Source organism: Neophocaena asiaeorientalis, unplaced genomic scaffold, assembly GCF_003031525.2.
Source record: "Neophocaena asiaeorientalis asiaeorientalis breed wild unplaced genomic scaffold, Neophocaena_asiaeorientalis_V1.1 scaffold197, whole genome shotgun sequence".
NCBI lineage: Eukaryota > Metazoa > Chordata > Mammalia > Artiodactyla > Phocoenidae > Neophocaena > Neophocaena asiaeorientalis.
The window spans coordinates 5,098,722-5,123,353 of NW_020174703.1; the positions used below are offsets into that span (position 1 = coordinate 5,098,722).

The following is a 24,632-nucleotide window of genomic DNA, read 5'->3' on the forward strand; positions in this document are numbered from 1 at the left end:
AAAAGCAAAACTAAACTAATAGGCAAAAAAAAAAAAAAAAAAAAGAAAAAAAAAAAAAAAAAAAAAGAAAAAAAAAAAAAAAAAAAAAGAAAAAAAAAAAAAAAAAAAAAGAAAAAAAAAAAAAAAAAAAAAGAAAAAAAAAAAAAAAAAAAAGGTCTCTTTCAGGTAACCTTACAAAAATATCATACAGAACCATTTGGCTATGCAGGAAAAAGGAACTCACTAAAATAAAACTAATTTCAGGCTTTCAAAAAATTATCTCAAATAATTAGATAACTTTTATTTCTCTTGACCAATAATTTTGTGAAAAAATAAGTGAAATTTTAAAATGAGGCCACAAGAGGATTATCTCTAGGATTGTTGACTGCAGTGCTAAAGGTTAGCCCAGATTACATTTTTATGGCACCATTATAAGTGTTGTAAAACCTGTTGTCCTGATAGAATATTGACAGATTTGTATGTGTTGCCATATGAACAGTGTTAATTCATTATCAAATTATAAAGTACTTAGGAGTGTGTTGGCCAGTTAACTTGCTGGACTCCCTAAGGATTCCTTACCCTACAGCGTTGTCTTTGGGAGCTGCCTGCTCTGACATATTTGACTGCACAGTGGAAGGATCCATCTGTTGGAAAGGAAATGAAAATGAATTTTAAGGGGGTTTAAGGTTTGGGGATTTTATTGAACCGCTTATCTTCCTTGTTCTTGCATTTGCTTCACTGTGGCCCAAGGTGAATGGAGTCCTTTGTTTTGGCTCATCCAAACTGCTCTCTTTAATGTGTGTTCTGGACCATTCCCAAGAAATGCTGTAGGGTTTATGTTGAGGGCCTGGGATCTGAGGGAGAAACAGAGCTTGTAGGTGTCAGACAGCCTGCTACTGCTCAGTTAATTATTCAGGCATCTATGCTTTGCTACAGTTATAAAACTGGGAAACTTCCCACCTATAAAATAGTAGTTTTTATTGAGCTTTTCTCTTGAATAAAAAAAAAACCCTGGAGACTAAGCCTTCTGTTTGTCATGCTAGCCACTAGAGGGTGGAATAGGCACGCTTCCTGAGACAGGTGTAATTCATTCTGATAGAGCAAGACTAGAGTCAGAACATATTTGCTAGTGTTTATCAGTATAGAAATTTCTAAAACAATGGAATTCCTTCTTTAGGTACGTACTAATCAGCAGAGGAACTTGTTAAAAAATGCAGTTTCCGGGGCCCTACCCTCAGAGATTGTGACTTTTGATAGCTCTGGGTGGGGCATCAGGGGATTCTCATACATGTGTTTTGGATTTTACTTTGAGAAACATTGATCCTAACGTTTCGGGCATGCATTATTGCCAGGTTATCTTTTCTCTTAGGATTGCAAAGTAAAATGATTATTTTGGAGGAGGAAACAATAACAGAAACCAAAATGTAGGGAAACTGTATTGTTATTAAAGCTCTTTTCCTGCCTTTGTCTAACACATTTCAAAGGAGACTCACTTCGTAAAGAATTGGAATCAAAAAAGCTATTAAAAATATGTTTTAGTGTGGAGTTATATTTTAGTCAATAAAGATCACAGAATGCTTAGGCTACAAGTCTAAGAATTTTAAATTAATTACCCCTTTTATGGCCTTCTCACAGTGCAACTTAATTTATACTTTGGGTGTCATGAAGACCCCATGCCTAATGTCTTGGCATTGTGAAATGTAGTTGTAGAAACCTTCTAGGTAGAGTTTATATAATCCTGTCGTCATCTTAATAGAGACTTTCCTTTGTGTGTAAAGATCTAACTATAGTAATGCACATTGTCCTTCTGGAAGGGGTGACCCAGAGAGCAGTGGCATCCTTGGGAAAGCTTTGCAAATGCTCTTAAAAGGGAAGAAGAATGTGGTAAAATCATTCAAATCTGTGATAGAATGCTGCAGCTCAAAAAGTTAAAGGGATAGGGGGACTGAGTAAAATGAATTTTGGTTCTGAAGCTGGGACTTCAGATGAAATGAAATGAAAGGAAGGTATTTTTTCAGATGTTTATAGAAACAGTCTTGTCTTCTGTGAGCCTCTCAAAGGCTTTCTTTTCTTCAGGAATACAACCCTCCACTTTCACATATCTCATATGAAGATTTTCCAGTGTCACTTCCTCTCTCCTTCCTAGTTTTCAAGGTTCTTCCATGATTTTATGTGAATGAAAAAGAAAATTCTGTAACCTCCCAAACACACATGCACATGTGCGCACACACACGCAGAGTTATAAAAAATTATTTTTGAAATTAAAGGCCAAAAATCTAGGATGTGTCATTCTTTGTGTGATTTTATGGAAAAGGGAAGGTACTTTTTTTCAGAGATGATGCTCTCTTTACCATAAACTTTAATTAGTAGCACTTTTAGTAATCTATATATGTTATTAATATGACAGTGTTCCTAAATTTTGATGTGGATATGAGTCATTACACTGAAGTAGTCCTAGTAGAGGAACCTCTAAAAGAGGTTCAGTTCCTTGAAAGTCCAGTAAATTTCCAATAATGTTAATTACTTGGGAAGCCTATTTATAGTTAATATCTGGAGCAGATGATGAAATGAGAATTTGTGCATCCTAATCATGGAGCACAGGACTTGTGGTATTAACTTTATTGTATAAAATTGCTCTGGCTCACAAAAGATAAGAAATTGAATCCTTACAAAACAGTTCTGCTAATGAATAGCCCAGAGCCTCTCAAACTCTATTAGTTACAGGTGTGCCAAAAATGGATTTTTTCCTTCAGTACAACAGGAGCAACCTGGGGATGAGAGGAGTCCCTGATCAGGAGTCCCTGATCATCTCTGCCTCTTTATCCATTGTATCCAGTGTGTATCCAGTGTGTTTTCTGTTTGTGTCATTATGTGACAGAATTTAGGAAGTGCTGGGAAGACTTTGTCCTTTAATTCTTTCTGGTTTCTGTTTATTATTTCACGATTAGTTGATCACTACCCACCAAAACATTATATGTACTCTTATTATCTAGAAAGACATCTCATGCAGCAATGTTATCAATGTCTACTTTGAAAGATGTAAAATGATGTATGTAGTTTCTTCTAAAGTTCTAACCCAAGGTGACTTAAAAATAAAAACAATTTTGGAAAACATTTAGACCATCATGTATTTTGTAATACAGTTGGGTCACTGCCAATTCCCAAGATAAATGTGTTTAAACAGAAGCTTTCTCATTCATCACTAGCCTCAGCTTTCATCCAAATTTATTTAATGATGATGCAAGCCCACAGCGTTGGTGTTGCAGTTCATCACCATGGAAGTGTTTCTGTCAACAAATCCTTGCTTTGCTATCATGAAATTGATTTTGCAGGGAAAGGAGGATAATTGTGAAAGATTCCTTTTACTCCTAAAGATCTTCACAGTTTGCCTGGGTGTATAAATGAATTGTGTTTAAAATCAATAACTGGCAATAAAATTGACCACACTAAATTAACAGTTATGAGGTTGGAAAAGGGAAAATGGCAATGAGCTACTTTGTCTGAAATCATCTTTTTTGAATGTGGCTTGGGGACCAGATTTGTAATTTAAAATGTTCCTCTGAAAGCTGTTCTCTGCTACAGAAGTACAAATTATGCTGAGTCCCATTAGCAGAGTACCAGAATTCCTAGGATGCTTTTTTTTTTTTTTTTAAGGATTACTGAGTTTTTCTCACCTATCTTGAAAATGGCATAACAGTAATCACAGGAGAAACTTCCCTCAACTAACATACTGTATTTTTTTTAAAATATGCCTTTTCTATAACTTACATTGTAATTATCTTTGGTTTTTATTTGCTTGTTGGGAAGTTAAAAAAAAACACACACACAGTTAAGTTTAAGCTTCTGAATGCAGCCCACTAGCAAACAAACAAGGTAGGAAGCACCTACCTTAAGTAATTCAAATTATTTTGGGAACCTACTAGGAAAAAGTAACAAGAAAGACATTTTTGCTTTGAAGCAGTGTTCAAGAGCATATGTCTTAGTGGCTGATTCCAGGTTTGGATGTAGACATAAATGTTTTAAGGGGATTTTCATCTATGGTAGAAATACAGTCAACTCTTGATTGTGAAGGTAACTTGTATTTCCAAATGTGCTTTTTCTGGCTTACTATCACATTTCAAAGCTTTTTACTTTCACCTTCAATCAGCTCATATGTGCTCACAAAAGCAAATTATTTAATATTATTTTATTCAGTGATTATCAGTAAACATTTATTAAGTAACTAAATTCCTAACACGTGCTAAGCACTGTGCTTGGCACCAGGGATATTGAGATACATCTCAAGCATGAAGTTTGCTCCTGAGAGATCTTATAGTTCGCTTTGAAATCAAAGAGCCATAAAATTTCATTTATTTCAACTACCTCCTCCTCCTCTAATATATGATCAGAAGTTGACTGTATATGGGAAGTAGGTCCTGTTTGTTTTTAAGGAAGAATTAATAGACATTATGAACAGGAAATAAAATTCTATTATACATGCAAAAAAAAGAACACAAAATGACCAAAAGAAAATTCAGCAAGCAATGGTAAAAATAACAAATTATTTACTGCTTTATAATGTTAAAGTATTTCACCAAGACAAGTTGCAGTCAAATTAATGTGAGTTATGGAAAATGAAATACATAAAGATGTATTTATACAAGTGCAGACTAAATATTTTCCATACAGGTATGTAAATGAAAAAATATACAGTAAGTGCACGCTTGATATGACTATGCAGGCAACAGTTAGTCTCAGATACTCTTGGACGGTTCATGCATAAACCTTCCCGAAGTACAAGTTCAGTCAGTCTTTTGAGGGATGTGGAGGGATAATTAAAAAGGACTGAGTTCCTTGCAATAATATCGGTATAAACCAAATAAGGGAGGGTGGTCAGTTATATATATTACTTACTGTAATTTGTGATTGTCGAGGAAGAGGTGTGGCTGTTGGTGTGATAGTAATACTGCTGGTGACTTTATTGGTTGTTTTGTTTAGTGTCCCATTAGTTAAGCTTTGAGTTCGGTTATCCTGCAGTGATGCTGAAGGGCTGGCAGGTCTCACGGAGCTAGCTACGGCTTGCATGTAAGGACTTCCTAAGTGAATGTGGATTTTATTATCCTCAGTAGTTATCACACTTGAACTGTTACTGTTTGAACGCTGAAACTGCCATGATGACTGCCGATCAGGGGAGACTCTGAAAATCGCGTGCTTGGCACTGATTTCTATCGGCTCTGGAGAGCGTCCCTGCTCAGGGGAGCTAGTTGAACCAGTAACAGCCAAAACCTGAATAGGTGACATTGTCCTTTCTGGAGTTATGGAACCACAAGACTCTGGGGTCTGTGCCCTGGCAAAGGTTGCCATGGTAATTGGGGACATGCCTTGCTCTAAATTCATAAGGCCTTCAGCAGAGGTTTTTGATTTCACTGGAGTTATGGAGGCATTTTGGAGGATGGTTATCCTTTGCTTTGGGGTGCCGCAGTTTGGTATCACTGCAGTGCTTGTGTAAGAGTGAGGACTCTCTGTGGTCGGACTTGTGATTTCAAGAGTGGCTGTGTTTTGGACATGGTCTGGAGTAACCTTTATATGCAGTGGCTGCCCAGGTGTGTGGCTTAGGACTAGATCTCCAGGTTGCACAAAGTTGCCATTGGGTTTAGTCTGTATTTTTCCATTCTGAGGATGGCCCTCCTTGGACTTCATCCAAGGAATCCATAGCTTCCTGTTAACAGGACAGGGAGTAGATGAGTTGCATTTGAAGGACAGCACGGACTCCTCATCATTAGGGTCCTCATTCTGGTCCTCACTCTCCTCATATAACTGACCGTTGATGACTGCTCGTTCCAGAGGAATGAGACTCTTGTAATCAGGTGGCTCATTGTCTACTGCTTCTGTTTGAACTTCTTTAGAAAATACTTGAGGGTCAGAGATTCTTCTTCCATTGAGACTGGGCCGGAGGCTCTTACTGAAATGACGGTACCGCTCTAACTCTTTAGTGAGGTTTTCGATCTCTCTTCCTAAATCTCTGTTCCTGTTTTCTTGTTGACTGAGTTTCTTTTGCAGAACTGAATGATCTCCCTGGAGGAGACATATCAGGTCCTCAGTTGCCATGTATTCATGAATTTTCTCTTTCAGTGCATCCACTTCTCTTGAGAGGTGACCTGATTTAGCTTCTTCTTCCTGAAGCCTTTTGAAAAGCCATTGTTCATGACTGGAGTCTGTCTTTTCTGCTAACTTGTATTTGGCAAGTTCCATTTTAACATGTTCCAGCTCTTCAGATAAAAATTGAGCTTTGTCTCGTTCATTAGCATACCTTCGTTCTAGAGTCTCATACTCATCTTCAGTTTTCATGAGGTCATCCTCAATGGATTTCATATCCTTTAACTTCAGTTTCAGTCTTTCCACTTCTTGAGAGAGCTCTTTAATCTTATTGTTCTCTTGGTGTAATGCTATTGTGGACTTACCAGAATCTTGATTTAATTTGTTTTTTAGGAAATCTTTCTCAATTGCTTCCAATGATTGAAGCCTGTTTTTCAACATGTTCACTTTGGACAGGAGATCATTTCCTTTCTCTTCTTCTGCTTTCAGTTTGTTTTTTAGATCATCTCTCTCTTTCGTTACACTGTACATTTTTTCTTCCACATCAGTTTTGGACTTCAGTGCCCTTTTAGTTTCCTCAATTAACTTCTCAGTAACCGTTGTCACTTTATTTTGCTCCACTTGAAGCTGAGAAGCAGCAGCTTGTAACTTATCTTCAGTTTGCTTTAATTTTTCACTCATTGTTTTCCGTTCATCTACCAGCATCACAGTTAATGTTTTCAGTTTAGTTAAGTCCTCTTTTAGGGTGAATTCTGTCTTCCCCAGCCGACTTTCAATGGCTTCTAGCTCTTTGATCCTTATCTTTAAACTCTCCAGTTCCTGAGATAACTGCTTTGTGGTCATCCTTTCTTTTTCTAAATTACATTTCAGAGAGTAACATTCTTGTTTGCTTTTGTTGAAAGCATCTTCTAATTTTTCCAGAGCCATAATTCTTTTATTGAGTTTTTCAACCTCGAGTTTAAAGTCTTTACTCTGTGATGTTTCCTTTTCCAGCCTCTTATTGAGATCTCTGCACTGCTCCTCCATTTTTATGAGCTCTTCATCCTTCCCTTCCATTTCTAGCACACGTTTCCTGAGCTCCTCCACCTCAGCCATGATACTGGAGTTTCCATATTCTCCCTTGCTAATTTTTTCTTTTATATCTTGCAGCTCCTCTTCTGCTTTTCGTAAAGATCTGTTTGTCTCTTCTAACTCATCAATTTGCCGGCTGAGTGCTGCCAGCTTTTGTCGAAGCTGGCGATTTTGGCTGTCCTCATTGGTGAGCTTCGCCATAATTGTTTCTTGGTTCTGGTGAAACTTTGTGGTCTGCGTGTGCAGATCGTTCTCTAGTCTGGTTGCCTTCTGCTCTTCTTCCTGAACTCTGGCTTCAGCAAGGGCTAGTTTAGCATGTGTTTCCTTTGCACTCGTGGTTAGGTCTTGGATTTTCTGTCTTTGAAGGGCAAGCTGTGCCGTCAGCCTTTGTTGTTCGTCCACCACCATCAAAGCAAAAGACTTCAGTTTGGTCAGCTCCTCTTTCAGGGCAGTGACCCTCTTCTCTTTTTCTTGCTCCTTCTTCTTCTGGGACTCCGTTTCTTGGTCAATTAACCTTTTTAATCTGAAAAATACAAGAGCACATTCTATTTTGTAACTGGTGCTTTAGTAACTTGTCAGCTGTGAGTAAACATTTATGTAATTTAGAAAGACAGTATCGACTCATACAGTATATGGAAAGGAGTTCCTGAATTTGATGGGGGAGGAGAATCTTGATTAAACAGATGTCTTGCTTTTTTTGTTTTCACTACCTGCTTTCCTCCCACCCCTCATTGATTGGTAACAGTTGCAGTTCACCAGGAGGGCAAGAATATTTGGTTTAAATTGCTTGTGTAACATATAATCAGTAGACATTGTAGCCTGAAGGCTGTAAAAACAGACACAAGCTTGAGATTCAGTTGGAGGAAGCTTCCAGACTGGCCCTACTCTTACCAACTAATTAACCTGGGCAGTTATTTAACATCCCCAGGGCTTCAGTTTCCTCTATGAAAAATGGAGGCAATAATTGTATTATTTCAGGGGCCATCTGTGAAAATTAAATGAGATAATTTGTCTAAGATTCTCACAGTGCTGGCACATAATAAGCATTTGATAAGTGTTGTTGATCCATTTTATTAATGTGGTTATTATTATATTTATCAGATGGTTGGCTTGAACCATTACGTGATACATTAATGTTTGGTGATCAGCTTCCTGATTCTTAGTTAAGATAAAATTTATTCACATTGCTTAGAAGTTAGGTACTTTACTGATGGACCTATTTGCCAGTTTAAATTTGGTTTACACTAGCCTGACATTGTGTCAGGAATCAATTCACATATATCTCTGTCCCCACAGTGGATGGTAGTTGAATGAGAGTAATTGACAGGCACCTAAAGGGGTTTAGAGTATTCATAACACTTGGGAAGAGCATGGGATTTGATACAAAAGAGCTTGATAAGTGACATGTTAGAAATGATGGAGGAAAAATTCTTATCAGGAACATAATGAGCCCCTCTTGAATGATGACTCTATGATAACATGTTATTTTTTTCTTTATGTCTTAAGTTTGTCAACAAAACAGGAGGACATTTTACCTGCAATATAAACTGTCTCTTCCACACATTTTTTCCCTCAGTATTGAGGTCATAGTTTTAAATTTGTGGCACTCCTTAATTACACTGGTAATGGGCTGATTATAGAGTATGTAATTACAGCTTTGCAGTATTGTTATACGGAAGCTAAAATAGGATGGAATCCCTGAAAAATTGAACTAAAGGACTTGTCATGGATGAGAAGTTATAAATACCTGTTTTCTGATCAAGCATAGAGAATTCATAATATTTTAATATATCTTTTCTACTAGGAATGAGTTAACTATCCAATGCATGTCTTTACTCCTTGCCACAGAACTTTCTTTTTAAAGTTGTTTAGGATTTGAGAGGACATTTTACAAGGAAGTTAACTTGGGGTATTCTTCTTGGAGATAAGAGTCCTTTTTGAGATTCTAATCCACTCTTCTGTAATTACACTACACAAGAGGAACGTGTTTAAAATAATTGTATAATGAAAGAACTTTCAAACTTTTTTATGGGGAGGATCCAATTTTAGTTTTTCCTGTTTTGAGAACCTGACAGGCTGGCCCAAGGGCTGTGGTCTGTGAAATTCTGAAGAAGCTGGTCTGGATGCCGGGGTGGGGTGGTTGATGATCTCATCCACAGTCTTGGCAAGAGGCTTGCCCATGGCTTCTGGCTCTGTCCCACTCCCTATTTGAGACACATGGGAACCTGAGAAGAGAAACACAGCGGCTCCCTCCCGAAAGGTAGTGACTTCACAACCCAGTGGCAGAGTCCATGGGAAACTGCTTTGGTGGTGAAGTGGTTACAGAAACTTTGGCAAAGTGCTTCTTCCTCCCACCTTAGCATTAGAATGGTATTTAACAGTACTGCAGCGAAATATTTTCCCCTCTCTACATCACAGTTCTTAGAATTTTATTAGAGAACAGTTTCACAAAAACTTTTCAGGATTTTTCAACTTATTAAATAATACCATGTGCCATTTCATTTTCATGAGAAGAAGGTATGTTTTCTTAGGATACGAAGGAGGGAAGACTGTTTGAAGTATAATGAAAAGAACATTAAAATTGAATGGTCATCAGTGAATCTTAGCATTGCCATAACTGGCAAAAAAGATTTTGAAGACGCTTCAGTTTCCATTGTGTTCAGTGTTTTCAGCAGCAAGCATGATGCATCTTTTTCAGCATGGTGCAAGTTCATTTATCTTTTTCATGGTTTCTGAAAATTAGCTGGTATCCCCATCTGTTTCCAAGCCCCATCTTACACGGTTAGACACATGAAACTGACAATTCGAATACATTTGCTCTCAGCATTTCGTTACTGCTTGTTTCCTAACAATCTGCTATTCCCCTGGACCAGTCCCATGAGCACACCTTAGGACCGTCAACAGGCTAGTCAGGTAAAGCCTTTCAGGGAGGAAAATAGGAATTTATATGCAGAAAGAGTTATACCCCCAACCATCAGCCAATGTGAATCCAGGATAGGAGAGAGGCCCTGATGGAACCTTTCCAGAGCCAGTTGGGTGCTTGTAATGCTATTACACATTGCAGGGTTGTGATGTATGTATGAGAGAGAGAGAAAAAAAGAGAGAGGCAGAGACACTGGTTATGCTACTGAATTGGAATCAGAACTTCTGGTATGGTCAATGGGTTGATCCTAAATTATTCACTATTTCTTGCCTTATATCCAGAAGCATTTTGAAGGATAAAGTTTGAGGTTAATTTATAGTCTCGAAGAAAGGTGTTTCTTTGTAAAGTTAGCTGGTCTTACAAGATTTGAAGCTGCAAGCCTGGCGTGTTGTGCACAGTGCCCTAAACAAGGAAGCTAATTGCCACAATGCTAACTACTAATGCAGGGAGATATATATATATATATATATATATATGTAAGTGTATAATACAAGTGTGTGTGTTTATGTGTATATACACACATATAGTTGACTAGGTTATTTTTTTTTCTTTCAAATATATATTTGAATGCTTTCAGCAAATATTTGCTGAGAGTTGACTGCATTTTAGTTATTTGAGGTCCACAATCACTTATCTAGAATTTCCAAAGCCAAATGTTTCCAAAATTCTAGAGTTTTCAAATTTTGGAAGGGCAGTAAGGAGCATCCACCATATATTACATAACAGCTTCAGTAAGGCCTGTGGCACCACCTCCTATAAGCAAACCTCTGAATACTTCTACAGTGAACCATGTGAATAGTTACACTGAGTGGGATAATTAAGATAATAAATAACCTCACATCCATTCAGGTTTTGCTGCCAAATGAGTTCAGATAAGAAGTTTTGCTGCCACAATTTAGCAAAAACTTTATGTAGTTTTTAGATCTTTGAAATTGCAGACAAGGGATTGTGCACGTGTACAATGAGGGTATAGACTTGGTATCTTTTTGGTAAGAAGGGTGTGGAGTTTGAGTCCTAAGGCAGCTTCCTTCTTCAGTAGGATTGGGTTTTAAACCAAACAGTAACAATTTTCTGTCTCCATTATTTTTCTTTGCATATTAACAGGCTCTAGGCATTGATGCTGACTGACCTTATATGCTAATACAGATTATCATTGACTCTGGTTTTGCTAGTAACAGCAGATAAGTGATTTTGAGAGCTTTTAACCAGGGTACTCATAATCTTGAAAGCAGCATAGACCTTGGGATGTCCAGATATGAAATTCTTCCCCTCAGAACTGTGAGGTCAAATTATTGCTCCTTTTCCCATGAATAGTTCCAATTAGTATGCCTTTGTGCCTTTTCCAATTAATATGTTTGTATAATCTATGCTAGGGTTTCTTCAACGTCAGCACTATTGACGTTTTGGGCCAACTGATTCTTTATGGTGGAGGGCCTTGTAAGATGTTTAGCAGCATCTTTGGTCTCAGTAGATGCTCGTAACATCTCCCCAGTTGTGACAACCAAAAATATCTCCAGACATTGGCCAGTATCTTATGGGGATGCAGCATCACCCCCAGTTGAGAACCACTGATCTAAGCCTGTGTTCGTGTTGTGTGTGTGTTTATACACGTGTATATGCCAGTCTGTCATTATAAGTTAGACTCTTTATGGTCCTGCCTGACTCATCTTTCCCACCTCAGCTACATATACACCTGGTGATTGTATCTTCTCTGCTCAGAACATGTTCCTTACCAGTGCTTCTCACAGTTTAAGGTTCATTTGAATCACCTGGGAATCTTGTTAAATGGCAGATTCCAATTTTGTACGCAGGGGATGGGCCTCAAAATTTGCATTACAGCATGCTCCCAGGTGATGCCAGGACTGACTAAGGCTTTACTATGTATGTGTCAGATGTTTAATGGAAATGGTATTCTGGCTCAATATTAACTCAGCCAATTGTTCATCATTGATAATACCCCCAAACTGTCGGCATAGCATATATTCCTGACCTACAGGGCCATCCATTTTTCTCACAGAGAACATCAGGTAGGACTAATGACTAATCTAAAATCTCTCATCATTACTGGAAAAAATGACTTAAAATGCATATCATAGGTATTCGATTAGTACCTAATTTTCACCTTAAAAAAGGCAGTAGGGCTTCCCTGGTGGCGCAGTGGTTGAGAGTCCGCCTGCCGATGCAGCGGACGCGGGTTCGTGCCCCGGTCCGGGAGGATCCCACATGCCACGGAGCGGCTGGGCCTGCGCGTCCAGAGCCTGTGCTCCGCAACGGGAGAGGCCACAACAGTGAGAGGCCCGCATACCGCAAAAAAAAAAAAAAAAAAAAAAAGACATTTGAAACTGTATACCATAGTAAAAGAATTCTGGTAAAAGAATGCTACCATTCTTTTAGTGCCAGTGATGTGCTGCCAAGCACTGAGCTAAGTCAGTAGTACAGCTATTGCTTCTAATTCTCAGGTGAGCCTATAGGGTTTGAGATTATTCTCTATTTTACAGCCATGAAAATTGAGGGTCAGAAAGATCAGGAAGGGGCAGACAGAGCCTGTTCTCTTTCCCCATACTACAATGCCTCTCCAACAAAGAACACAAACTAGTTCATGGACCTGGTCCACATCTGAAGTGTCTTTCTCCAGGAACACTCTGTGTGTTAGAGAAACTTATCAGCCTAAAGAAAAATTCTCACTTATCATTGTGCTTGCTTTCTTTTTAGTTCATATCTCACAGAGCAGTGGTTTTCAAGTGTTTGCTCATAACTCCTAAAGTAATTTTCTATTATGTACAATTAATCTGTTCCTGTAAAGAGTAATTATAGCACTTTCTTTTAGCAAATGCTGTCTTTTTTACTAATCGAGGTATAATTGAAAAATAAAGTTATATATATTTTTTATATATATATAAAGATATTTAAAGTATGCAATGTGATGATTTGATATACATATATATGAATTATGAAAGGATTCTCACCAAGTTAATTGTTCCATTACCTCACATGTTCACCTTTTTTGTGTGTGTAAGAACACTTAGGTTCTGTTCTCTCAGCAAATTTCAATTATAAAATACGGTATTATCAACTGTTACCACTGTGTTATACATGATAACCTCAGACAGTATTCATCTTATAACTATAGTTTTACCAGCCCCTCCCTATTTCCCCCATATCCCCAGTCCCTGGCAACCACCATTCTACTCTCTTTCTGAGTTCAACTTTTTTTTTAGATTCCACATTTAAGTAATACCATGCACTGTTTGTCTGTCTCTGCCTAGCTTATTTCACTTTGCATAATGCCCTCTAGGTTCATCCATGTTATTGCAAATGGCAGGATTTCCTTCTTTTTAAAGGCTGAATAATATTCTAACATATATATACACGTGTGAGTGTATATTCCCACACATGTGTGTGTACACACATGTAAATGTATATATGTACTGTAGATAATGTATTAGATATTAACATTTATATGTATACATTATATCTAAATATACACTTTTACATACATTGTATAAAATATACTTTACATGTATTTACATATGTGTATTTACATATATAACACATATACATATTTATATATGTAAAATACATTTGTATATATGCACCCATACACGCCACACTTTGTTTACCCATTCATCTGTTGTCAGACACTCAGACTGTTTCCATACCTTTGCTCTTGTGAATAATGCTGCAGTGAACATGGGAGTACAGATATCTCTTCAAGATAGTGATTTCATTTCCTTGGGATATATACCAAAGGATCACATGGTAGTTCTATTTTTAATTTCTTGAGAAACCTCTACACTGTTTTCTGTAGTGGCTGTACCAGTTTACATTCCCATCTGCAGTGTGCAGCAGTTCCCTTTTCTCCACATCCTCCCTAGCATTTGTTATCTCGTCTTTTTGATAATAGACATCCTCACAGACATGAGATGATATCTCATTGTGGTTTTGATCTGCATTTCCCTGATGATTAGTGATGTGGAGTGCCTTTTCATATACCTGTTGGCCATTTGTATGTCTTTGGAAAAATGTCTGTTCAGGTCCTTTGCCCATTTTTTAATTGGGTTATTTGAATTTTCTGCTTTGAGTTGTATGAGTTCTTTGTATATTTTGGATAATAACCCCTTATCAGTTATATATCGTTTGCAAATATTTTCTCCCATTCCGTAGGATACCTTTTCATTTTGTTCATGGTTTCCTCTGCTGTGCAGAAGCTCTTTTTAGTTTGATGTAGTCCTATCTGCTTATTTTTACTTCTGTTACCTTTGCTTTTGGTGTCAAATCCAAAACATCATTGCCAAGACCAGTGTCAGGGAGCTTGCCCCTATATTTTTTTTCTAGGACTTTTAGTTTCAGGTCTTAGGTTCAAATCCGTAATCCATTCTGAGTTGATTTTTGTGTATAATGTAGGACAGGAGTCCAGTTTCATTCTTTTGCATGTGAATATCCTGTTTTTCTAGCAGCAGTTTTTGAAGAGACTATCCTTTCCCCCTTGTATATTCTTGGCTGCTTTGTTGAAAATTAATTGACTATATATGGATGGGTTTATGTCTGGGATCTCTTTTGTGTTTCACTGGTCTCTGTGTCTTTTTTTATGCCAATACCAACTGTTTTGATTATTATAGGCTTCTAGTATAGTTTGAAATCAGGACATGTGATGCCTCCAGCTTTGTTCTTTACCAAGATTGCTTTGGCTATTCAGGGTCTTTTGTGGTTCCATGTACATTTTAGGATTGTTTTTTCTATTTCTGTGAAAAATTACATTGGAATTTTGATAGGAATTACATTGAATCTGTAGATCATTTGGATAGTATGGACATTTTAACAATAATAATTCTTCCAATCCATGAACATGGAACATCAGTCCATTTATCTGTGTCTTCTTCATTTTATTTCATCAATGTCTTATAGTTTTACTATACAGATCTTTTACTTCCTTGGTTAAATTTATTCCTAAGTATTTTATTCATTTTGATGCTATTGTAAATGGAATTGTTTTCTTAATTCTCTTTCGGTAATTTGTTCCAAAAGAATTTTTTTAAACTAAGTACACCTTCACACATTTTAAAGCTGGCATCTAGAATTTTTTATTCAAGGTTTAAATAATTGCAAAAGATATATATTAATATCTGCCATATAATCTAAAAGTCATCACTGGCAAACCAGTCGACCAAATCAGACATTCAGGAAAAGTCTGGCTTCATTTTTCAACTTAAGTACAAGTGTAAATACACATCCCTCTGGCAACCATTTCACTTCTAGAAGAGATGAGGAACAAGAGCTTATTACCCTGAGTTGTCCCCAGATGAAATAACAGGCACTGTTATTTGCCTGTATCCATCCAGTGGTTGGTTCTGAAGCTGCTGCTGCTCTGCTCTCATGGGACTCTATCAGGAGTATTTCTAGAATTGTCCCTTTGTCTGTGCCCCAGAGGGGTTTCCAACCCAGGAAGATACAATGTAAGAAGATCTTACATTAATTTGGTAAGATTTTGTTAAGTAAGAAGAGGACTCTTTTGAAAGGGTTGTTAAAAAAGGAAACTTGTAGAGCACAAGCACTTTTCTTCTGGCAGACAGCATGTGTGTGAATTGCGGATGTAGACAGATTCCCTTAAAGCTCTCCATGCTTATACCTCTGGAAATTCTTTGTGTACCCACAAGAGTATGTGTACTCCAGTTTGAAGAATACTGTCTTGGAGTACTCATATTCATGTTCAAGTACTGACATGAGAGGATTATAGGAACATTCATTGAATCCTGTCCAATAAAAACAGGTTGTAGAAGCTGGTTTTATGTACACAAATGTGAGGTAGTTAAATCCAAACTGGCTTACAGCAGTGGCTTATAACAGCTCTTCTTTAAAGTTTCTATTATGGCTCGGAACTGTCATAACTTACTGTAGTTGATCACTATTATTCTGTGCAATGCCAGCTCCTTGTTTTTTCAAAAATAATCACGTATGTAATCTTGAGCATTCTTTGGTACTAATCATAATGCTGGTTCCTTATTACAAAGTATACATTCAGAGCATCTTTTCAGTTTTTATTTACACACACGTCAGCACACATGTGTGAATGTATTTCATCTCCTCTAAGTAAGACACTGTTAGTAATATGCATCATATAACACACATAATGAAACAGATGGTGTGTCTAAATGCTATAATGCCAGTCATACCCATAATAACTTATATATAATTCTCATCACTTCTGATTTGTGTTTTATTTATGTACATTACAATCAACACTACTAAAATATAAGCTTCTTAAGAAGAGGACACATGTCTGATTCATTTGTGTCTTCTATATTGTCTACTACAAAGCCCTTATATGTAGAGGGTACCAAATGAATGGCTTTTTGAATGAATGAATGAACATTTTCCTGTGGGAAATACTGTAGTATTGTCCTAACTAATTTTATTCATTTTTAAAAGAAGGTGCTCTGGTGTTTACCATGTGCCTGGTTTTAGGTATTTAAGAAAATTAGGTGTAAATGGTTTTCCCGTTGGTGTTCTCCAAGTACACTGGCTTCTGGAAAGAACTGAGACTGTTCTTCCTTCTTCGGATCCCTGCATTAGAACTGTATGTGCTTGCTTGTTTGAGGAGAAGGGAGATGGGTGGTAAATGTCCACATCCTAGCCCCCCACTCTTCTTTGGTTATTTCATCTCTGCAAACAAAGGAGTGGTCCTTTTTATTTTTTCCTCAGAGCCAGAGCTCTACTGTACAAATATGTTTGTTTATTACACAAGCAACATTACATCAACAACAATGAAACTGAAAAGGAAATATTCACATATGGTCTGACCACCCTAACACATCAATTATGTTTCTACTTTTCCAGATCCTTTCCCAGTTTTTCATACAACCGGCCCATATAAATAAGCTTAGCATGATTATCAAGCAATAAAACCACAAGCCATTAATGGCATTGTGTTGTTTCTGGTAGCTATAGAAATCAACCTATAAGTAGTGAACAACTTCAGAGTCAGCTTAGTTTCTCACCTGTCATCTTTTAGAGGACAAATACCCACTGTATTTACTATATGGATCTTGAATTTACTGTTTCTGATGTTATGTATATGGCAACACTTTTGTTCATTTAATTTGCAAACAACAAAGAATATAATACTGGGACTATACTGAGATGAACAGGGAGGGTTCCTGTTCTCCAGAGTTTGTAGGCTTTTGGGAAAGAATGAGCAGATATGAGGACTCTAAAGAGCTTTTGATTATGTGGGTTATGTCTGTCAATATTTATAGTATTAGAAATTCAGAACAAGATATTTTAAAGTATTTATATATTTATTCATTAAAAATAATAAACCCACTATATGTTAACATAAATAAGATATTTTTATGAAAAATAACTTTTTCTAACCCAAAAACTTAGTGGGAAGGGTTGTTTTATATTTTTGCAAACTCTAATGCCTGGCTTAATTGAAGGCAGATGGATTCTCAAATCTGTTTCACACATTCCATCAGCTGTAAGAGCAATGACGTCACCACATGTCATGTTGCCTTTGGAAAACTCCTTTTATGCTTGTGAGGGAATGAATGAAAAAGATAGCATTATTATGAAAATAGCTTTGACCTCACAGACCTCTTGAAAGGGGCCATAGTCTGAGAATCACTGTTCATCTCGAGAATAGACAGTTGAAGCATAAATGGCAAATATGTCTTTCTCTGGAAAAGTCTCTGGTTTAGGCTGTCACCTTCTTCAGGCTGTTACTGAGTGAGCCCTTCGCTTCATATTGATGAAGTCCCCAGATTCACTGGCCTACTCACTGCTTTAGTGTTTACGTTGTTAATAAAACTAGTTGCTCCCCATCATAGATAGATGGAAGATTCCCTGCCTTCAAATACCTCTTTCCTAGTTTTTAGAAAAATCCTAAGTGACAAAACTGCCTCCATAAGACATCGTGTTTTGTTTGAAACCACAATTTGAAATAAGGGCATGGAAACCACTGAGTGACCTTGTTCTTAAATGGGTTCATTCACAGTGCTGTGCAGGTCGGCAGACATTTAATTCATTTCAGACTTCTATGAGGCAATTACAGTGAGCACCTACTATGTGCAAAGTACTGTGCCTGTTATTTATCAGTTTACCTTTTTCTGTTAAAACCTGCCTGTATACTTGCAGACCTTACTCTAGTCATAACTTATAATAGTTTCCCATCAACAACGAAACAGTGTGATGATACCAAGTCCTGTTTAGTCCTTTCTTAAGATATATGAAATAGTGTATCTCTCATTCTAGTCCTAACTGTGTAACTTCACCTCGATGGGCCTCAATTCCTATATTTGCTTTCATTCTTCCAGCACTAGTTTAATACATTACTTTTTCTTCTTGATTTAACATGTTCATTAATAAGCAGAAAACTACATATAATGCTTTATTCATTTTTATATCTGCTCTCATGGATGGACTTTGATAGTCTGATTATAATGATGTCCCACTATATCTTTAAGCAATTTTTATCTAATATGTAGTTTTAATTGTTGCATTGCATTGATAGCAGCCATGTTTATGGTTAAATAACCACAGAATTCTAAGCAGTTTGCAGAGTAATTACATGGAATTTGTTAGAAAGCTTCCTTAGGTTGAGATAGGTTCTTGGTAATCAGGCCTGTAATTTATGTTTCCTTGCTCTATTCTCTGCTTTTTCAATGGGACTTTTCACTGTTTAGTCTAATTTTTAGGAGCACTCATAAAAATAGCTATGACTAGTCTTTTTTATTCTATGTATGCTGCTTCCTTTTATTTCTCTCACAAGTTAAAGGTTTTTTAAAAAAAATTACAGCTACAGCATACCATAGTCATAATGTAATGCTTGATTCATTTGACTTGGTCAGCAAGATCTAGAAGAACAGTAACACTCTTTTTGGCATCTGCTAGCCAAGTATGAGTATAAATCTGTGTCTGCTTTATGTCCTTGTTACTGAAGATACTGTCATCATCATTGAGATCATTTAGAGACACCGTAAATGGGTCCAGATCCAGAAAACTGGGTTGCTGTTTTCCTTCACTGTTTGAAATAAGAATTAGGGTATGAAGTGATGGAGAAGGCTTTAGCTGGTGTCAGAGGAATATACAGTAAAAATGGGGGTGAGTCAGAACTCTTCAACATCTGAACAATCTTGTTTGGCTCCCCAGGGGTAAGAGGAAGTGAATTAATAAGATGCAGATCATCGATGACCTACTAATTATAAGGAGGGAGCTTTTAGCAGAGAAACCGGATCCTAAGAGGAGCTTATGAAATCCTCAGATTGAGCAGAGGGACCAGGATTGGTACAAATCTTTTTTTAAAAAGAAGGAAAAAGAGCAAAGAAACTGAGATAAAGGGTCTCCTAGAAGGAAAAACTGCTGAAAGGCAAGGTTTCAGAACTAGAAAAAGGTCAGTCTAAGAGCTCACAGGCGTAGAGCTTGGGGAGTAAGGCTACAACGAGAATATTTTCATTTTGAGACCATGGAATCTAGGCTAGGAGACTCTGCACACTCCAATCAAAGGGCCGGGTGGAGACTTAAAAAGGTGCTCAGTCTAGGCCCAGGAGAGGAAATCAGAACTAACAAGGGAGTGACAATAAGGACAGCATGTGTAAATTTGTACCACGATAATTACTTAGAGCCTGAATTATATGTTGTTAGTTCTTCAGTGCTGTATTGTCAGTTAAGGAACTTTCTAGAAAGAACTGTTGGATGATGGATGTTCACTGAATACCACTAAGCTTATGCTTCCTCATCCCCCATTTTAATTTTTCATATTAAAAAGTATCTACTCAGATGGATTTGTCTTTTTGCCATTTACTGAAATAGATTCTTTGCTTTGAATATATTATAGCTATCACGAAGAAACTTAAAAAAAAGAATTACTGTGAGTATACTACTACACTAAAGAGCCGACTCACTTTTCTTTTCATGTTCTTCTCCCCGCCTCCCCACTCGGAATGAGGTTTGAAAAAGATCCCTCAGATCAGTGTTTTAACATTTTTTTCTTTTCCAGACTTTTCATTTTGATTGCTACTACACCAAAAAAACAAACAAAGGAAAAAAAACTAGCCTGTCTTTCAACAGATTGAGACTTAAGGTCCTCAGCAGACTGGAAGTTTCATCTCCCTGATCCGTCAAGGCCTACCTAGGTCTCCCACAGCCATGGTGCCTTCCCCAGCTGCCTGGGAGAAGTATTCAAAAAGCCCCCCAGCATGTGGTGCCTTGGACTGTCACAGATTGAGTGTGCTCCTATATTCCTGAGAGCACCTTGCCTTGTACATGGCATGCAGAGCTGCCTTTAAGTTTAAGTTGATGGTAATGATGATACCGGGCTTGTTCCCAGGTTGCTAACATTTTGACTGTTTATCAGTCTTTCCATTCCTTCCTCCCCCTCTCTGTGGTTGATTTGGTACTCTTTGTGATCCGTGTTCTTCTGGATCATATTTGTTTGCTCCACCATGGTAGCCTTCTTTAGGATAGGAATGATGTTCTGTCTACTGCCTATTCCCTACTGCCCCAGCAGTAGATGGCAGTAAACAGTGCAGGTGGGTGACAAGGGCCAGGCAAGATGACTGACAGGGAGCAAGTATGCTCTCCAGCACCGAGGCACAAATGGGAAAGAAGCAATAGAATACTGTGGGGGACAGGGTAGTGCTGGGGGAGAAATTCAGATTTTGGAGTTCAGTTTTCAGACCTGAGTCTTGGCTTCCCCACTCTACCTAGTGTGACTGAGCAAGCAATTTAACCTCTACAAATCTCATTTTCTTCATCTGTAGAATGGGGATAATACTGGAACCTCCCTCATAATAGTGCTGTTCCAAGGATCAAGTAAAACAATCTATACAAAAGCTCCTAGCATACTGCCTGGCACAATGCATATCAGTTACCACTAGAAGTAGGAAACTGTACTGATGATGACAGTATAGAAGAACATCTCAGCCACAATGGGCTGCCTCATGTAACGGTCACCTGGGAGAGACAGAGTCTGAATTCACACTAGAATGAAAGATATGACTCCATAATCTATTTACTGTGATCTATCTTCAGGCCATTCATGGATCTTTTCAGCCATGCACATGGTTTGCTATACTGATTATCATTGGTAGGCTAGGGTTTCTCGGCTTTGGCAGCACTGACATCTTGGGCTGGATGACTCTTTGGCGTGGGGACTGCCTGTGCATCGCAGGGTGTTTAGCAGCACCCCTGGCCTCTACCCACTAGATGCCAGAAGTAACTCAGCACCCCAGCTCTGTTGTGACAATCAAACAACGTCTCCCAACATTGCAGAAAACCTGGGGGGGAAATGTCACCTCTGGCTGTAACCACCATTTTAGGGCATAGTTGATTTTTTGGAAAACTTCTGTTAGATCTCTTTGTGTTAGTTTCTCTGATATTCATAACTCTTCTTCACTGTTTGCTGCTCATATATATTTGGGATCAGTATTCCCCATTTCTCTTTTGTTCACAGATCTGCACCACAGCTCTTCTCCCTTCCTGGAAGAGAACGTGCTTTGAATGTGTATTATCCAGTGAAATGCCAGCATATCACAACGGATACTAATAGCTGATTCTCCCAAAGCCTCTTTGATGTTCTCCTTCTCTTTCTCCTGTTCTTCGTTCCTTGCGTGTAAACGTGCAGTGACGTTCTCTGCTGAGATAATATGCTCCTAGACTTGTCTGCCTGGGGACTCAGAGGTGGGGTGGGCTGACGGATGCAGTCTCTTTCTGTATGTGCTACTGCTGGGCTTAGTTTCCATAGTGGAAAATGTGGAGAGGACTATTGAGGATATTTTATAATGTTTTTTGAACATTTCAGAAAAAAATACAAATAACAGGTTGAGGAATACTCAGATTATCTGAGAAAGAAGTTATTTGAGGTTTTCATACTGTTGTATACTTAACTTTTTAATTATACAAAGTTTACTTTGCTCAGTTTTAACTCTTCAAGAAAGTCTGAATTTCAGTCTTGGATTTCAGATTAGCGTTCCTAAATATATACGTCTCCAAATATGTATATTAAAAGGTATAGGGTCCTACCTCATCCTTCATCTGCCAGTTCCTCTTCCCCAACTTATAACCACTTATATTAGTTTCTTACATGTACTTCTATAGTGTCTTTATGAGTAAATAAGCAAATACAAATAAAGATTCTTAGTCTCCCCTTTTTTATACAAAAAATAACTTACTATAAACTCTCTTTATCCTTCACCTTGGTTTTTGCAGTTAAATATTTTCTTGGAGATTCTTTTTTTTTTAAGATTTTTTTGATGTGGACCATTTTTAAAGTCTTTATTGAATTGTTACAATATTGGTTCTGTTTTATGTTTTCTGGTTTTTTGGCCCCAAGGCATGTGGGATCTTAGCTCCCTGACCAGGGATCGAACCCACACCCCCTGCATTGGAAGGCGAAGTCTTAACCGCTGGACCGCCAAGGAAGTCCCAGAGATCTTTCTATTAGATCAGTGTTCTTAAGCAGGGACAGAAAAAGGGAATAAAAGTCAACATGGCTGCTAAATAAATCTTTACAACTTCATGCTTAAAAAATTAAAATTTACACGATTTTTGAGATGAAGTAACATATAGAAACAGGGAGTCATACTTTTGCTGTTTTGAATTTTTAATATTAAGATAAACTATAATAGTAATGTTATTTGGTTATAATATTATAACAACACCTTAACTGATGTATATCTGTTTTTATGATGTCTGTGTGCAGCATGTGCATTTTCTTAGTTAAGAAACTGAAGCCCAGGAAGACTAAATAATACCATTGTTATGGTAGCCCTGGTACTAGAACACAGACTCCAATTCCCAGTTGCTATCAGTGTGGGATTTAGTTTATAGCGAAAAGGAAACAAGCATACTGAGGGTCTACTCTGTGCCACTTAATCTTACTTAATCCTTAAAACAACCTTATGAGGTAAGTATTATTCCTATTTTACAGATGAGGGTAAGGACCAAAACACTAAAATTTAGAGAGGTTAAATAACTACCAAATAGCACAAATAACCAAACCAGAATAAAAACTCACTGTCTACAAAGCATGTGTTCTTTTAGCTTAACCAGTCTACATGCTAGAAAGCCCAGGCAGAGTACTGACCTCAGAAGAGTTTCCTCTTTCTTCCATCTCATGCTTTTAGTGTTAATTTGTTCATTCATTCCTGCACTCTAGGTCCCTATCCCATTGACTCCCTGACCCCCCCCCCCCACCTTTGCTCAGTCTGCTCCAGTCATACCAGTTTCCCTGTTGCTCCTTGAGCACAGCAGAGCCTGTGGCTTTTGTACTGGCTGCCTTCCCAGGGAACCGCTGGACTCTCTCCCCTAGTTCATGTAGTAACACCTGGCATACTATATTTTACTTACTTGATCATTGGCTGTCTCTCCTACTAGAATGTAAACTTCATGTGAGTAGGGAGGTAGGGGTGGGTGTGTTGTGTGTGTGTGTGTGTGTGTGTTTTGTGTGTGTGTGTGTGTGTGTGTGTGTGTGTGTGTGTGTTTTTTTCAGTGATGGGTCAAGCAGTGGTCTGTTTTATTCAGTGCTAGATTTATAGCTCAAGAACAGTGCCCAGTATTTGCTTGGTAGTCGACAAGTATTTGTTAAATATTTGAACAAATACCTATTCTACTTTTGAACTAGGTACCATGTTAGGGTATAAGTGTGTGACTGTAAGCAAAAGACACATAGTACAGTCACCCTCTGTATCTTCAGATGCACAACCCATAGATAGGGAGGGCTGACTGTACTATATCATTTTATATGAGAGACTTGAGCATCTGTGGATTTTGGTATCTGTGGGAGTCCTGGAACCAATCCCCCTCGGATACTGAAGGATGACTGTAAGTATTCAATAGTTCCTTTCCTCTATAGTCATTGAATAACAGTTATCATTTATTGAGGAATTATTATATGCCATGTACCACGCTAGTCCCAGAAACAGTCATAAGAAGCAAGTACAGCAAGTCCCCGACATACGAACCTTCAAGTTGCAAACTTTCAAAGACATGAATGTGCGTTCCATCAGTGTCTGGCGTGAGTGAAATTGCAGCTTGCCCTCGGTCTCCTCTTGCTGACGATCCTTCAGCTCTACCATCTCCCACCTCCTCTCCCTCCTCCAGTCAGTAACTCTTCTTGCCTGTTCACTCGCTGCCAGCCCCTATATGCCAGCTGTTGTGCTGTACTGCTGTACTTTTCAAGGTACTGTACTGTAAGATTTAAAATGTTTTCTTTATTTTTGTGTTTTTATGTACATATTATTTGTGTGAAAAGTATTACAGTCTATTACAGTACAGTACTATATAGCCGATTGTGTTAGTTGGCTACCTAGGCTAACTTTGTTGGACTTACGAACCAACTGGATTTATGAACAAGCTCTCAGAAAAGAACTTGTTCGTATGTAGGGGACTTACTGTATTATTATTCTCATTTTACAGAAAAGCAGTTCCTCACCACCGTGACATACATCCACACCTCCTATCTCATATATCTCATATATCATCCTCTCCAGTGAATTTGTGTGTTGTAATATTCTGCTTGTGAAAGGCACAGAAAATCACTACCACTTGCAATCTGCTGTTTTGACACTGTATTTTCTGTAGGTTCATG

General features: G+C 37.8%; 2 protein-coding genes across 3 annotated transcripts in view; one reads left to right on the forward strand and one right to left on the reverse strand.

Moving 5' to 3' along the window:
• CMSS1 (cms1 ribosomal small subunit homolog) overlaps positions 1 to 24,632 on the forward strand; it is a 384,701-nt gene that overhangs the window by 21,154 nt on the left and 338,915 nt on the right. The window lies entirely within an intron of this gene.
• FILIP1L (filamin A interacting protein 1 like) overlaps positions 4,507 to 24,632 on the reverse strand; it is a 287,787-nt gene continuing 267,661 nt past the window's right edge. For both annotated transcript variants that reach the window (XM_024759249.1, XM_024759250.1), the window contains one exon: positions 4,507 to 7,648. In XM_024759249.1, coding sequence (XP_024615017.1) covers positions 4,852 to 7,648 — 2,797 coding nt within the window. In that variant the 3' untranslated portion in view covers positions 4,507 to 4,851. The remainder of the gene's footprint in view (positions 7,649 to 24,632) is intronic.